The sequence below is a fragment of the Formica exsecta genome, unplaced genomic scaffold (assembly GCF_003651465.1).
Source record: "Formica exsecta isolate Colony F162 unplaced genomic scaffold, ASM365146v1 scaffold83, whole genome shotgun sequence".
In the NCBI taxonomy this organism is placed as follows: Eukaryota; Metazoa; Arthropoda; class Insecta; order Hymenoptera; family Formicidae; genus Formica; species Formica exsecta.
Genome location: NW_021853600.1, coordinates 1,045,162 through 1,062,880, shown reverse-complemented (window position 1 = coordinate 1,062,880; position 17,719 = coordinate 1,045,162). Strand labels below are relative to the sequence as shown.

The following is a 17,719-nucleotide window of genomic DNA, read 5'->3' as shown; positions in this document are numbered from 1 at the left end:
TATATATATATATATCTTAATGCTTGCGCACGTTTTTATCGTAACATACTTATAAGTAAAAATTTATTCTTTTAGCACGACAAATCAAGACATTGTAAGAGATTGGGCAGAAATACGAAATACCGCGAATGAGATTTTGGGTGATACTTCTGAATCACCTGTACGAGCCAGAGTTCCTCTCGCAGGTAATAACGAGTCGGAATACCTTCAAACAACTTGACAGGCAAAAATCTTTAATAACAATAATTTTAAATTGTTTTTTTTTTTAAAAGAAATTTCCAGTAAAATAAAGTAGAGATATAAATAGAGATATAAATCATGAATCGACACATAAAATAAATGTGCATGTTAAAAAGATTTTGCATTATATTATGTCTGTTTAATATATAACAAATTAAAATTATTTCCTATATAAAAATGAGTTGTAAACAATCTTTTTGTAATAAATATAAAGTTGATTTTAATGATTTGAAGATACGAGACAGAAGAATGAAAATTTCGGATCGAGCTTATTATTGGCTAATTCGCCGATGTCACCGAAAATCGTGAACGGTAGTTTTGCCGCCATATATGACACGGCCGATGTATTTGAAGAATGCATGAAAACTTTTGGGAAGATTAACCTCGAGGCGAGGGATAGTCCAGGTAAATACCTCATATATTGTGTGATTCGAAATGAATTGTTATACTATATTCATTAGAGAAATGTTTTAATATGTGTGTAAAAAATTTATTCACCAATACAAATTTCGAATCTACTCAGGATTACAAAAATAAGAAAATACATATATCTATTTGTAATGTGCATATTCCTTTCATAATAAAACAAAATCAATATTCTATATTTATAGACCGATATATCATCTCATGTTTGTTATTTTAGCCATGCGTCGTCGTATTCGCGGGATACTAATGTCAGGCAAACAGTTTTCTTTGGATTCTCGCATGGATCTCGTCCAGGTATACTTAAATCGCTAATTTTTATTTTTATATTTTAAGAGTACTTTGTATATATGAAATTATACTGAGTAACTACATGATGTTGTGAACATGTGTCTTCTAGGGATTCGTTTGCAGCCGTCCACTTTTGGCTTCTCCTTCCGAATTACCATTAATGAAAGAAGATGAATACACCGGGGCATACGAATCAATATCCGACGTCGATAAAATGAGCGAATCTGATAATGGTATATATGTATATTGATTACTGTAAATAGTAAAAATAAGATAATGCGTTGCAGAATCTATAATATGGTTATTACAGATAAATTACTTGTTCATAACAACTTGGCGGAATCTGATAGTTCCAAAGCATGCTATAGGAATTTGTCGAAGGCCGGTTCAAATTACGCAGTGGTAAACGGTACACTAGTCAGTATTGATGCCGAAGACAATGACAATAACCCGGTGACCATTGCTTCGGCCAACGTAGGCTTTCCCAGAAGTGAGACCATAGCTGCTATCGGTAGTCGACCTTATACAGGTGATCTAGAGCCCATTCGAGTTTTGAGAGAAAAATGGATAAAAGAGAAAGGAAATGAAGAAGATCAAGACGGCAATAAGGAGCTCTGTAAAAAATGTGGTCACTACTCTACACGTCAGTAATTAGTCCGGCATTACGTATTCTTCATACGTTAAAAAGCATACTCATTTGCACTCGAAGCCACTTTTGCGTTTGCAATTTAATAATTTAAAATTATTTTTGCAATATACATGATTCAATTATTTTGCAATATACATGATTCAATTATTTTTGCAATATACATATGATCAGTCTGATATCAAGCGGAATTAGTAATGAATAAGTTACATTAATTCGCTAAGTAAAAATCTTAAAAGTAATAGAATAACTCGTGATTAATTAGAAGATTGACTTCAAAATTATTGAAAGATTTAAAAAAATATCTATCTTAAAAATATTTACACAGTAAATTTACATATTTTACAATTTTTTGAAGGATGGAATATTTCTGAATGAGAAAGAAAAATTAAAGATTTGAAATAAATAAATACATACGCATTAATAAATTCTGTTAAAGTTATTAATTAATTAATTAATTAAAATATATAATTAAAAATTTTATTGTTTATTAAAATAACTAAATCTATAAAACTCTGTAGTGTTGTCTTTACATGAATGCATTAAAAGAATAACATATAAAAAATAAGTTTATTTTTAATATTGCTATGGTTTCTGTTACTTGTTAGAAAAACTGTAGTGATCAAGACGGCGTAGAGTGCAATATTTGTAAAAAACGTATGAAATCAAATAAACGCATAACATAACAAAATACTTAATGGTATATTGATTGTTACCCGCACTCTTTAACTCTTTTTCGTAAAATCTTAAAAATATATTATAAGTATAAAAAAAATGTGATACGCATATTTTATCATAGAAATGCATCTTTTAAAAAGTCCCTGCAAAAATATTTATAATTAACATCACATTAAAAAAGTTAATATTATATCAAAAATTAAAAAAAAAACATTAAATTTTAAGCTAGAAATAATTGTATATCTACAGAAATTAAAAAATATTTTTGTAACATTCATTTATTTATAACATTTATATATACAAATGAGAACATTTTGTTTAAGCATTTCCTCTGCTTATATCTTCTATTTACAGTATTTTACTTTATTTCAAATCTTAATTATTCCTTACTGGTAATTATTGGCATAATCATGAAAATACTAAAATGTTTAAAACGCTTTGTGTGCTGGTTCTTTAAAACAATAAATAAATTTAAATTTCGTAATATTGATCATAATAAACAATAAAATAGTGATTACAAATATGGTCGTATATGTAATTCTATGTAAAACATGAATTTATGGATTTAATGGTATAATTAAATTTATAGTTGGTTTTATCAAGGAAACTTTGATTTTATATATATATATATATATAATGTATTTTTAAATTAACTTAAAATCTGGATTGGCATTGTAATATAGCTTAATATGAGTAATATAGTTATGAAATAATCTCTAAAAGTTAATGAAAAGATAAATACATATAAGAATATTAATATTCAATGTAAATATATTGTTTAATTAATATATCTGGAATTGAGAAAATTTATTTAATTCTACATTATCCAGCAACCTCATATAACATTTTCATTGAGTTCTTTGCAAGAAATATAATATTGTAACTTTTTCAAACTGTTTGTCACACAAGTGACGATACAAAATTGAGCATAAGATATTAATGAATTATCCTTTATCTAAGAATTATTTTATATTTACTATCATTAAATTCAAAATCATGGAATATACATACATTTAACTCTTTTTTGTTAGTTTATTATATAATTAAAAAAAAAATATTTCCTCCTTTTTCTTGCAAAGCTATTTACAAATTTGCGGCAGAATACGTCGTAATAATTTAAAAGCAAGGAGATAAATATCATAAATACATTTGAATAAGAGAGAGAAGCTTTTCTTTGTTCTTCTATATAAATAAAATTTAGCTCGATTTAATTAATAGAAGTTGAGTCGATATTTTTGATGGAAATTCAATTGATGAAAAATAGATTAAAGCCTATTGATATGGTAAAACACGTTAATTATTTAACGATTTAAGAATGAGGAACACGTTTATCGTCATTTTACATTCTATCAACATAGGCGATAACAAATATATTATATATAATAATCGCCTTTTTTATTCTTATATTTAGAAATAAGATTTAACACATGTCACGACTTTGTGATATATTATAATAAAATTAAAGTTACCTCTTTCAATTATCTCTTATACATACATATATACTTATACAATTATACAATCGCACATGTATCGTATAGAAGTACAATATCATAGGAATACAACGTATTCCAAAAATTAATCCTTTAACTGTCATTTTGAGTTCACTTCTTGATTTATGCAATATTATATTTTTTTCAATTTATCATAAGACAAATAATCATTTCTAATATATAAAATTAGAAATTTAAGTCATCGAGTTAAAGGATTAAAATATTTTTTCTTATATCTATCTTCGTCCTTGCGTGTCGTTGCTAAGTTAAATAATCCACATATCGCAAATAAACTGATTTACTAGTTACATACGTGGATACTTTTCAGCTGCGAGGCCAGGTTTAGTACCGATTATTACTGGTAAGCGAGGATTTAATATCGAAATTCTCGTGTTTTCGTTGCGACTCAGATGTAAAACGAGGAAATGTGCTCTCTCGAATCGTTTGTTTTCCAACATTTATCAACTAATTTTTTAACACGATCACTATTTTTTTATGATCATGATAGAATAATAAAAAATTGCTAGTCAGAGATAACTCATTGGATTGTGAATCCAATGCAAAATTATTTCAAAATTTAATATATATATATATATATACATTTTAGCAAATATTCTGTGTATATATTTTGATTAGGATTATGATTCAGAATTTTACAAGAGAAATAATTAATAAACTAGATAATTATATTTAACTGGTCAAGCTTTAGCTTACTTCTTATTATTTTTTTATAAATTATAATCGTATATTTTATAACTTTACAATAAAGTGTGACGTGAGTAGCGACATTTTTATTATATGCAAGAAACTTGTCCCTTTTTATAGATATAAATAAGTTCTTTTTAAATATTGCGTTTAATTTTTGCTTAACTCAAAGAAACTTATTCTCATAAGAGATCAATATCAATTTATGAGATAGTTGTTGAAAAAAATCGAGTATAATTAGCACAATTCAATCCGAGCAATTTCCTCGCGGAAAGAGCGCTTATATTTGATATAAAAACAAGACGCGTTAAATTGGAAGATTAAAGGATGTTGGACGAAATAGACTGAAGAAACAGAGGAAACCCAAAGGGTTAATGGAGAGATATAAGAGCGGCATAGATCGCGATAGAAACGTGGACGGATAGCCTCGCAGCCGCGCGTGCGACAATGAACAAATGACGCGACACGAGCCGCATGGCTTGCCAAAGAAACGTCGGTCTGCTCGCCATCGGTCAAGCAAGCACCGAAGTTTATTTGGCAAGAGGCTCCGCTTTGAAAGCCTCTCTGTGAGGACATGCGCGTTCAGCTTGGCCGTGCCAGTCGCGAGCGATTTCGTCGATCGATGATTGCATTCGGCAGAGGCGACGATTGCATCATCATCGAGTGACAAACGGTGATTTAAATTGTTTGCACTCACTCTTGCACAATATTTTTTAACGGTAGAGATACCATGATTTGCATCCCGTTAAAAAATAAAGTCATTTCACCAATGCATTCCGTATTGTTGGCACAATACTAGCGAAGTGAAATTTTATATTATATGTATATAAATAATGCTGTATACAATTGATGTATACCAGACTCGAATGCCACGAGTCGACGATTCAACAGTTTTCCTTGTTAAATAGTTGAGATCCGAACGAGTGAGACTAAATTCGATTTAACAACTAAACACGATTTTTATCAGAAGCGACAGGCTCGTTAATTGCGGCACAAACGAAGCTGAAGGCCCACGTTGTGCTTTGCTTTTCGTCTGTTTTGCGTTGCATTCGTCGGGGTGGAAGGTATCGTGGGTTATTTATAGTTGTCATAGTTGTCATAACTGTTATTTATGTTAATGCTGTTATTGTTCTTGTTGTTATTGCATTCGGACAAGTCATGGATGGAAAGAAACAGCAGCGTGATTCTTTTGGATCTATATAAGCGTGGAAAAAACTTTGAATCTTTTAGATTTCATTGATCACGTATATAACTTTACGTATATTATTCAATAATGTATATGTCATAAAATTCAAGAATTGGTTGTAAAAACGCTGTTCGCTTTCGACCAGTGACTGTGGAAGTGGAATACTCGTTCACACGCAAGAATAATAACGACAGGATCATGCAGTCTCATGCAAGGTGTTACTGTACGGCTATTTGAAAGTCAAACGCCAAAGCTGTTCCCTGCATATTGGATCATAGTTAAATAAGCTGTATATAAAATATTTTATCTGAGATAGTAATGGAAACAGTTATTTAAAAATCAATTAAGTTAAAATATTTTATAAAGCATATTATATATTCTGTAGATATATATAAAAAATGTTATGAAATTGAGAAAGAGAAATATCTTTACTTAGAAGCAGAAATTTCAATTATATAGTGAGACATTTGAAAAATTTGTTTCCCTTGTGTATGTTTTGTATTCTTCATTCTTTCTTAAAAATATATGATTATATACATACATACATACACATGAGACATTCTATTAATCTATTAATCTTTATTGTGTGCAAATAGAAATTCAGATTTATGATTAAAGATATTGCGATTAAAAATAAAATTTTTCTGCGCTGACTTTCCATAATTCGTACAGTCTGGTGAACGCTACAATCCATGCACTCAACTTCATTTTCGTCTATGACGCAACTTTTCTTCTAATTGTAAGTTGAAACTTCATCACTGTATTGATTTATGCCCTTGAGTGTGCGCCCGTTTTTAGAAGATGTTTAGAAAAATTTTCGTATTGTTAGATATTTACTTTCATTTTTCAAATTTCAAAATTCTTTAAGTTCCCAAATCCTAAAAGAATTTTAAATCCAAATTTGATATTCTTAAAACAATTCTCAAATTCTTAGAATTAAAACATGAAAATTTTCACTATTTTTAAAGTTTCAAAGAGTTGAATATTAAAATTTTAATCTTTCTGTTTATTTTAATCTTTATATGTCAAAATTAGACAGAATTATTAGACAGAAAATGTTTTTTATAAAACTTATTATAATGTTAAATTAATTATATTCTATTTGTTTCGAAAAACGTGCGCATATGTATATTTAGATAACTTCCGGGATTCGAAAACGTCATCTTCGCTGCTCGTCCCCCGGCCGGTTCTTTCTGCATCTGTCGGTGCTGTCTGTTGGATGTGCATGCTGCAACCATGCCATCTAAAGTAGTCTTTCTATAATACAAGCTCGCTTCTTCTATCATAGACTCAATGCCTTCCCGTCACTTCAAGTATGAGAATGTTTTATTAGAATAACGAACGGACAAGATATCTACGAGAAAGTTGCGCTGTCGAAGAATGAAAAGAACGAAAAAAGAGTGCATAGGTAAAGAATCAGGCTGTGTGATAAAGAGAGAAAGAGATAGAAAGACGGTGTGAAAAACAGTGAATAAGAGTTGTGATTGAGTAAAAGAATCAAGGAAGCGTTTTGCTAAATCGATAAAATTTGCTTGACGAATGAGCGCCGTTTTTCCTCATAATATCATCGTTATCGTCGTGTAATAATTATTTGAGAATTGATATATACATGCGATACCAAGTTCATTAAATAGATAATTGCAGAAAATAACGCATGTATAAAGCGATAGACATAAACGCAAAAATATAATTCGGAAAGATGTCTATTCAATTTCTTTCCCTGTTATATGTCATGTAAAATTCTAATTATCTTGAAGGATTATAGTCATTTGCTTTTCAATACTTTTTTTTATACATTATTTGCATTATTGCATAAAAAAATTTATAATTTTTAAATTAATAAAACTTTAATTTGTTTATTTAATTTTATTTAAAAATTAAAAATTTTTTGAGTATTCTTATATGCAAATATTTTTTTTTTTAAATTTTACATCTTATATACAGACCGGCGTCCATACGTCGTGCAATGTTACTGTGCTTTTCAACAAGTTCTCGCATCATACGAAACTCGACCAGTCGCGTCAAACATTGTCGCATTAGAATGAGAGAAACGACACAGTGAGGTGCATTTTCGTGAGAAAAAACCGAAAGTTAGAGTATCCACATTGGTTTTTCTCTTTGTAGTACTATTAGGGTAAACGGTTAATCCATCATCGATGTTCCCAGACGACGGTTGAGTACATGCAACGACAACGCCGAGGAAGGAGTTCAATTTCAGTAAATCTTGATGATAATTTTACTCAATGGAATATTCTTTTCTAATTCTAAAATTGGGCAGTGCAATTAAATTTTATGATACATAGCAGAATATATAAAGCACCAAGGATGTTAAATTTAAACGAGAAATATTGCAAAGTTACATAATTTAGGTAAATAACTCGGAGTAATTTGTATGCTTTATGTCAGAAAATTATTGTATAAATCGAAAATGTTCTTTCTAATAGAATTATTGTATTATCTTAGTTTTATATTACAAACGTAGTTTAGATCCATCATTCAAACAGATGATGATATTTAATATTCAATATTCAATAGATATTTAATATTTCATATATATATATATTCAATATTTTATTTTAAACATTTATTTTATACTTTTTCCTTTTTTTTAATAAAATTCCTTCCTCAGAGCTTATATCACGAATGCATTGCGAAGATGCTAGCCGTGCTTGCTCAAAGAGCAACTAACAAAGAACTCGAACTCGTGTCAAAATCGTCAGAGAAATCGATTGGACAGTCGGGATGATTTCTACACAAGAAACGCTTAGATATTCTCGATGCTATCTAAGGCCAGTAATCGGAACGAACGATGCACACAGATTGTGCAATTCTCGCAGTCGAAGAAAATTGAATTTTTTTCTGTTTATCATATATCATAGAATTAAACATTACAATTATATAATACGACCAAGTTTCATAGAATGCAAATTAATATTAACTCTTTTTCAGCTTTTTTCTCAACTTCTTTTTCCTAAAAGTATAATGTATGTAAAATTAATTTAACATTATAATACATAATAAAATCTCTTATAAGAATAGATAGATAAATATTATTTTTGCGGAGAGATCTACTATCCATATATATATATTTCTTTGCAACGTTCAATATGTATCAAGCTCATTTCAACATTCGCATTCTCTGTTATGCATCTATTATCTATCGTAAGATATGCAACTTTGATAAAATTTATATATATATACATATACACACATATATATATATATAATGTAATATACATAAATATATATATACATATATAGATTAGAAATATATTTTATACTTCTACACGCGATTGGATGGATCGACGACGTGCGTTTGAAAGAGGCACAAAATTAATGATAACTACAACGACACGTCGATCGTCCATCGCTTTTTACTTTCTCTCGGCTACCTTTTTCTTTTACATCTCGAAGGATCTAGCCTTCAGGATCGAAGCCAGCTCGATCGTTCGTTCCGACGAGTGGTCGTGTTGTCGACTCGCTAGAATTTCTACGAAGGATATGATTGGACGCCACTGCGATGGGTGGATCGAGTTAATTAGTGTTATACGACGTGATCATGGCAACGTTCTACAAAGCAAGCTGAGGCTCCTAAGACGGCCGAGCGTAGAACAAGGATGGTCGACAGGATCAGCAGGAGTACGGGATTCGAGCGCAAGGTCGGGGGTACACGATTGCACATATCCTCCTCACAGAAGCACATGTGACCAGTGCCGGTACTTTCCATCATGCACACGTGGTCCACCATGAATAAGTTTATTTGTAGCTGCGAGGTGCAGGTTCTCCTCACGCTCTCATACGCTGCAAGCAAAAGAGAACGATAAGCAGCAATTAAATTCCTGCAGTCTTATAAAATTGTGATTCCACATAATCATATCTATATAATTTATAATACAATATAAGATATAAAATACATATCTTTTACAATGATACCAGATTTTATTTGATTAAATTTTTTCCTTCAAATCTATATAAATTAAAAATAAATCTAAAACCTAATATAGGAATTTGTATTTTTTCTAGAGAGAGAGAATTAAACTTTTCTAGTGAAATTAAATACTCACGTGATTTCGCGTTGCGGACCATTTTCACGCAGCATCCGTTACAGGTCATCAGGGGCGGTTGGTCCCTGGGTAGTGCAGTGTAGTTGAAAGGATCCTTGCACCTGAGGTCCGTCCATGAGTCGCACTCGTAACAGTAAATGGAGCGAGCTGCGAATAGAAACATTCTCAAAAATCATGCATCGCCTTTATCGCACTCGGAAAAGAATGTACACGAAGTCAAAACATAATGATTCATCTACGTGAGCAACAGTGCTCAATTTTTTCACAGATCCCTATTTTGACTCCGCGCTTAGTATTAAATATGACTTTTAAGTGTATTACATTTATAACAGATATATTTGTAAAATAGAATATATATAATAATAGTGAGCATAATATTATGTACAAATTTGTAGCAAACTTTAATTTAAACAATTATATGTTTAGCATTAAACAAACGGTTATAAATGACTTTAGCTAACAAATCCAAAATCAAATACATAAGATTAGGAATTATTCAATTTGAATAAATTATATATTTAATCTTGATTTGTCATCTCGCGCTGATTAAGATATCTAGAGCCTAAGAGGCTAAAGATTTTTACTTCGCGAACACATCGCTTTCCAAGTGCACATTTTCTCATGTAAGATTTTTTGCATCAATGGGCGCCCGCGCGCGCGCGAGCTCTAAAAAACAAATATAAGACATTGTTCGTTTTTCACGGCACAATAAAGAAGCGCGAATGCTTCGGTGACGTGGCTGTGTGCTCGATAAGACTGGACGAGAATAGGGTTAAACTAAGGTCGATTGACACTTGTGATTTTATTCCTGATTTATCGGAAATTCAATTGTTGAAATCCGATTGTTGAAATAGTCCTCAAGTGACAGATTCTTAATAATAAACGAATTCCCCAGTTTTTCGTCCAGTTCAGGTCTAAAGCAAACTCGGCCGATTAATTCCGGCGGAGAACGCTTTTTCCCCGGCCCCCGAGGATATCCTGGGAGTGAGTACTCTGACGAGAGTCACTTGGCCGCGGACGCATCGAGCTTCATCGAGTCCCTAGCGAACGAGTCCGACGACACGGCACGGGCACACCGAGGAGAGTAAGCTGGCTTAATCACTCACTCTGGCACTCCGCACGACAGACGTTGGCAACCGCGAGTACAATTGCCGCTGAAAACGAAAGATCGGTTACTGCATTTAGGCAATGTGCGTTGACAATGTGTACATTTATAACAGATATATTTGTAAAATAGAATATATATAATAATAGTGAGCATAATATTATGTACAAATTTGTAGCAAACTTTAATTTAAACAATTATATGTTTAGCATTAAACAAACGGTTATAAATGACTTTAGCTAACAAATCCAAAATCAAATACATAAGATTAGGAATTATTCAATTTGAATAAATTATATATTTAATCTTGATTTGTCATCTCGCGCTGATTAAGATATCTAGAGCCTAAGAGGCTAAAGATTTTTACTTCGCGAACACATCGCTTTCCAAGTGCACATTTTCTCATGTAAGATTTTTTGCATCAATGGGCGCCCGCGCGCGCGCGAGCTCTAAAAAACAAATATAAGACATTGTTTGTTTTTCACGGCACAATAAAGAAGCGCGAATGCTTCGGTGACGTGGCTGTGTGCTCGATAAGACTGGACGAGAATAGGGTTAAACTAAGGTCGATTGACACTTGTGATTTTATTCCTGATTTATCGGAAATTCAATTGTTGAAATCCGATTGTTGAAATAGTCCTCAAGTGACAGATTCTTAATAATAAACGAATTCCCCAGTTTTTCGTCCAGTTCAGGTCTAAAGCAAACTCGGCCGATTAATTCCGGCGGAGAACGCTTTTTCCCCGGCCCCCGAGGATATCCTGGGAGTGAGTACTCTGACGAGAGTCACTTGGCCGCGGACGCATCGAGCTTCATCGAGTCCCTAGCGAACGAGTCCGACGACACGGCACGGGCACACCGAGGAGAGTAAGCTGGCTTAATCACTCACTCTGGCACTCCGCACGACAGACGTTGGCAACCGCGAGTACAATTGCCGCTGAAAACGAAAGATCGGTTACTGCATTTAGGCAATGTGCGTTGACAATGTGTGTACGCAGGTTACTAGTTTAAGTAACTTGATGTATATGTGTATATAATGAGTCAGATAACACAAGCGACTAGCGCTATTATACAGCCGAGCTACGGTGGCTACGACTATCACTACAACCGCTACTGCCTCTATAGCGCGACTCTAGCGTATTGGTATTAATGATGTTGGGACCGCTGACAATTGCGCTAGCTAATAATGCTATCACTCAATTGATCAAAGAGGAATAATGCGGCAGACACGTCCAAATTTGTTGAATCGTTGTATAAGTTGAAACTTGCTAGACTTTTTATCCTTATAAGTTATAAATAAACGTATGATAAAAAATTTCGGTGCTTCATGACCGAGAATACAGTATGTAGAGTAGGATTATGGAATATACGTGGAAATGGAATATGTGGCATATATGTACATGGTGCATACAATATAGGGATGTAAATAGAATACACAAAGCATACAGTATATAGAACGAAGTATAGAACAGAAAATGATGTAATATCTGTTGTAATTTAACAATTAAACTCGACCGCACTCTTGATTGATTATAAAAGAGCTTTGAGAGACACATTTTATTTTATATGCTTATACAATAATCTTTCATCTTGAAAAACTACATTGAAAAAATAAAATATAGATTTCACACATAACACATGATATATTTAAATGTGCTTAAAGTTACATATTTATAATAATAACATATGTGTAGGTAGTAATTTAAAATTATATATTTTTTGCATAGGTGTAATACGCGTAGGTGTAAAAGGGCAAAGGATTAAAAACTTCTGTGGGATATGTGTAAGAATTATTTAAATTAGTGGGGAAGATCGCATTTCACTCATGGTTTGCTGCATAATGTAGAACACGAACTTAAGTATATAGCAAACGCTGTAAGAGGTAAGTGAACTGAATCGATATTCTTATGCTTGAATGGCATGTTTCGGTGGTGATTGTTATGCAGCAGTTGTACAGAGTTCGACGTAATTTGTAGGAAATATAAAAATTTCTCGTATGTGAACATGGAATATCAAATAAAAAATGTAACAAATGTGCGGAATATATAAGCGAAAGGAAAAGTATAAGAATACAAGCAAAAAAAAATACTAAAATAAATTTGCAAACAATAAAACACATATTAATTATACAAAAGTGGCAAAAGGCAATCAAGAGCCAGCACGGTAATTTGTGCGCATATGTTTCATTACAATTACATTCATATTTTAAAATATTATATTTCTGTCTCAAAATTCCATTATATAACATTTACCTTCTGACAACATGGACTTATTTTTGTTCTGCGTATTATTATTATTACATTTTTGATTTAATATGTTCCATATACTTTGTAATTGCGCTAAAGATGGTCCAAAAAAAAGATCGAAACGTACGCTTTTTCGATTGTGTCACTTAGTTAAAATATCAATGTAATTTGATTTTAATAAAACATATGCGCACAAATTACTGCGCTGACTCTTGATTGCTTTTTGTCTCCTTCTGATGATGATATTTTTATAAGAGCCTTTATTAATTTATTTTAAACATATTAATTATGTTATTATATTTTATAATATATTTTGCATATTTTATCATATTGAATGAGATAAGATATTCAAGACAAATGTATTTGAATTAATGAACAAGAAAATTTGGAGATGCCTGTCGCACTTTTTGGAAAATAAACTTCCGCATTTGATTAAATTTAAAGAATTTGTATTTTCAATTAATATAAAATTTGTAAAAAAATTATAAATTCGGAAAATATATTTTCTTAACATAATTATTTTTATATGACTAATTAAGAAACAATATAATATTGATATATATCTATATTTTATACGCAGCCCTTTAGATTTTTTTCAAATGCGGATTTTTCTCATGTTACGTACGTACGTGTCCACGTACCTAGCAGCACGGAGGCAGCGGCCGTACGCGTGTTGATTAATCGAATACGTAATAACATTTACGGGTCTAGACCCGTAATAAGATTTATAGCAATTGCAAATAAGAGTTGTGCTAAAATTTATAAAGTTAAACTCTTCCAGAGTTACCGACGTCTCGATGCGTAATCAATCGCGATACTTTGTTAACTTACAATTTGCGCTCAAAGGAAAACATATCCTATATTTTATATAATATATGGTTTAATATTTTATTTATGACATTTTTTGTCTTAAATTCCAAGTAACAGAATTATGTTGGTTGTTCTCCAATTGCAAGCCATAGAAGCTAGATATTAAATATATGCTCGAATATTTGCGCAAGTGAAAAGCTTCTTCCAATGTTATCTTCCTGAGAGAGATATATAAAATCTTTCGGTATTAAATAAAAAGCTCGTGAAGGACGCACTTACCCACTATCAAGTGATTTGTCCACATCCTGACGGCGGATGTCCTTATACCTCGTCTAGCTTTGTGTCATATCGAGACTTTCTCAAGCATCGAACAATGCTCGATTAGCACGAGCTGATTCGGCCATATATTTCAGACAATCTTGCTGAAATTACGCAAATCAATCTTATAATAATGAAATTCAGATCTCTAAAAGCAGATCTTTAAAGATTCATAGATCTAGCTTTAGAATATCATTTATGATAAATATTTTTCATTGATTTTATTTTATGCTTTTGAGACAATAATAATTGTAAATTTTTAATTAAAATAAGTATGTGAATTAGTTATTACTTCATTTATTTATTAAAATATTTCTTTTATATTACTTTTTCTTTGCATTAATAAAAGATGTTTTGTCGTAATTCGTTACTAGTGTAGTTTAATTTAATAGTTTTATATATTAAAAATTATTAAATTAATATATTATTGTATGTATTATATATGTGTGTGTGCGTCCATTAAATAAAAATTGATCCACACAAAAGCTTTTTTTTTAAATAACATTTTAAATTAGTTGGTAACTCTTTTTGTTTGTATCTTTTGCGTCTTTTATTTTACATTTAGAAATGATAACGCGTGCATATGGTAACGCGTATGTATTTGAGAATTGTCATAAAGCGAGTACTCAATTTAAGGCACTTAGTAGCTAAATGAAATAATGACGCACTAAATCGTTTAAATAGTCATGAGGTTCAGCAATATTGGATTTCATGATAATTCTATAGTGTAGATAAAATGTAGTGAATTATTATGCCAAATATATTTAAACACTAAAAAACTATTTTATTTAAATTATGTAATATTTCAATTAGAACAAACTACATATTAAATAAATACACTATTTGTTAAAAAATAAATTGACAAAATATTTCTCATGACATAAAATATTTTAATTATAAACTTGGGATGAAAGTTATTGCTCTGTAAAAAATACGTGATTTAAAAAAGGATTAATAGAAATTTAATAAATCAAATAATATAATTCTTTTATAAGAATTAACACATTAACAAATATTTAGAATTAATTTTTTTCTGTACCATAAAGCATTTGCTTATTTCTTTATTTTACAGTAGAAATTTAAAGTAGAAATTGCTTATTTATATAATCACACTTCAAAATTGTATAAAGATTTCACAGATATAAAATTCTGCATTCAATTTTTTTTTAATCTATACAGTATTCATATGCAACTGCATCGTTTGATATTAATAATAACAGGTAAAAAATAATTATTTAACTATATTCAGGGAAACATATGATTAAAGCTACATAAAATCGAAATATTGTATTGTAATCGAAAAGTTTTGCGTTATTTGTGTTCAGGCTGTAAGGCAGATTTTTTAAATGCGTTTATAGACTTAAATTTAATAATTTGCACATACTTTTTCTTCTTTGCACCACCAGATCTAGAAGTTTCAATTTTCTCTTGACAAACACTAGTATCCTTCTTTTTTTAAAGATGTCTTGAACACAAAGTCTATTTTCTTTTACTGATTACTGTCATTCCTTGCGATCTCGGATTCGATTGTCGACCCTGCAACGATATCTGGCACCCTTCTGCGCCTATGCACTCTCTTCAAGCTCGAACCCCTCAGCGCGTCTATCGACGAGTCTACATCATCGGTGCATGGCGATGGCGAAACGAGCCTAACGAGGGCACGATGCAGCACGATGCAGTTTCGTGAGATGCCACGGTGCGACTACGCGGCCGCGATTATGCCGTAAAAGCGGGGTACACAGATACTTTCAGGGAACTGACAAGTGCGCGAGTCGACGCGCCGATTAAAGCGCGGATTCAGGTCGATCAATATGACGGAGTCGCCAGTTTATGCCACGTGCTCACATTGCGGCAACTATACCGACGAAGCTGTTGCTACTCGACAAAGCATGCATGGTAGCACAATAGTTTTCGCTGATATCATTCAACATGAAGCTTGGAAAATAGAAGTGGTCGTGTAAGTTTTTGATCAGCCATAGGACTGATGTGAGGCTAATGAAAAAAGATGTCAAGATTTCTATATAGACGAAGGTAAGCAGGTCGGCCCATTAGTAACGCTTGCGCAGTCTGTGGCATAGATTTTCAGTGAAATTTGAAAGCCAGAAAAAATGAGAAAATTCTGGATTCTATTAAATTAAGTATAAAAGATGAATAAATAGTAAATGAAAAATGAAAAAATATAGAAAGTAGAATAATCCGTTATAGAAATATAATAAAAATAATATGTCAATTTTATATTTTTGATATTATACGATCGATAATTATTTTTTAAATTTAGATCGACTTAAGCCATTATATTTTCAATAGAAAAATAGAAATTTTGAGACACTATACAGAGAGGAGAATTTTCAAGAAAGATTGTTAAATTATGGAAATTTGGAGAGCTTTTACCTAATATTAAAAAATTTCCAGAATTCTATTTTTATTTTATCGTAATTGTGACGATAGTTTCTTCTCCTTGAGTCCTAAATATTTTTTTAAGAATGATTAACAATTACTCTCTTCTACACATTCTCAAAAAAATATAATAATAATATAAAAACAAAAATGTAAAAATTCTTGTTTTTTAATTTACAATAAAGTTTAATATAATAAAAGATACAATGCTTTAATCGGATTAGCTTTAGGAAAAGCTCTGATGTAAGAAAAATCACGTTAATCTATTGCAATTAAAAAGACAAATATTGACATTTTACTATCAATTGACGTAATTGTAACGTCAGTATATTGGTGATTATTATCATTAAGATACCAAAATTATATAGATTTGTTTGTAAACGAGTTATGTCAAACGACGTTATCATTAAAAGCTCAAAGTTCATATAGATTTGTTTTTAAACTAACGATGTTATGTCTAACGACATTATTATTAAGATTCCACAGTTTATATAGATTTGCTTTTAAACTTGTAAAAGTATCGATAAAATATTTGGCAACAGCATCTTGGAACAAAAAATATTTACTCGAAAATACCTAAAAAAGTGCTGGAAATCAATAAATTGAATTCTTTGCATTCAAACTAAGATAATAATTATTTCAACTGATTGTAAACACGTGAAGATTTCTACGGAATGTGATAATAAGAATATTCTTGGATCACAATATATAAAGAGCTCTCTCTATGATAAAGCCATACTTCTTCAAAAATCTCATTTATTTCTTTGGAAGATAATTATTGTTATAAATTAAATAATATAGTACTTAACAATTTGGAGCAAGTATAATTAAAGAATATAATAAAATACGACTTTGTGATTTATCTTTTTTAATCTCATCTACTAAAGTAATGTTTTATATTTATTTTAAATATTCAACTATAAATTTTTAATTATATCTCAAATGTCATAGTCATAATAATACATACTGCTTTCCAACAGCTTGGAAAAGATATCTACCGCAGCAAATATAGGAATCTGAAAGATTCTTTCTCTGTGGCCGGGATTATGAGTAGGTCGATAAATGCGACTTATGTACAGCAGCAAGTAATTCTTACATTAAAGCAAATCCCCTTTTGTTC

At 30.9% G+C, this 17,719-nt stretch overlaps 2 protein-coding genes across 5 annotated transcripts in view; one reads left to right on the top strand and one right to left on the bottom strand.

Moving 5' to 3' along the window:
• The window catches only part of LOC115244690 (histidine decarboxylase), a 25,309-nt gene extending 22,860 nt beyond the window's left edge, over positions 1 to 2,449 (top strand). For 2 of the 3 annotated variants that reach the window (XM_029822558.1, XM_029822559.1), the window contains exons 12-16: positions 76 to 185; positions 475 to 645; positions 884 to 960; positions 1,064 to 1,187; positions 1,265 to 1,605. In XM_029822558.1, coding sequence (XP_029678418.1) covers positions 76 to 185; positions 475 to 645; positions 884 to 960; positions 1,064 to 1,187; positions 1,265 to 1,605 — 823 coding nt within the window. Of the gene's footprint in view, positions 1 to 75; positions 186 to 474; positions 646 to 883; positions 961 to 1,063; positions 1,188 to 1,264 lie in introns of all 3 variants that reach the window. The other variant, XM_029822560.1, reaches the window with a different exon arrangement.
• An 89-nt stretch (positions 2,450 to 2,538) lies between these two features.
• LOC115244691 (protein quiver) lies at positions 2,539 to 16,229 on the bottom strand. Of its 2 annotated transcripts, none has more exons than XM_029822561.1 (5): positions 15,587 to 16,229; positions 14,164 to 14,306; positions 11,718 to 11,765; positions 9,724 to 9,870; positions 2,539 to 9,460 (listed from the first exon to the last, which is right to left on the bottom strand). In XM_029822561.1, the coding sequence occupies exons 2-5, from the start codon at positions 14,186 to 14,188 to the stop codon at positions 9,204 to 9,206; spliced, it is 477 nt and encodes a 158-aa protein (XP_029678421.1). In that variant the 5' UTR covers positions 14,189 to 14,306; positions 15,587 to 16,229; the 3' UTR covers positions 2,539 to 9,203. The 2 variants fall into 2 exon arrangements, with proteins under 2 accessions (XP_029678421.1, XP_029678422.1); XM_029822562.1 differs by lacking the exon at positions 11,718 to 11,765 and adding an exon at positions 10,830 to 10,877.
• Positions 16,230 to 17,719: the final 1,490 nt, after the last annotated feature.

Coding starts and splice junctions, on each gene's coding strand:
- LOC115244691 (XM_029822561.1), bottom strand. CDS start 14,188: ATGTGGACAAATCACTTGATAGTGG. Junction 9,871..11,717: donor CTGTCGTGCGGAGTGCCAGA/GTGAGTGATTAA, acceptor TTCTATTCGCAG/CTCGCTCCATTTACTGTTAC. Junction 9,461..9,723: donor GGTCCGCAACGCGAAATCAC/GTGAGTATTTAA, acceptor TTTTGCTTGCAG/CGTATGAGAGCGTGAGGAGA.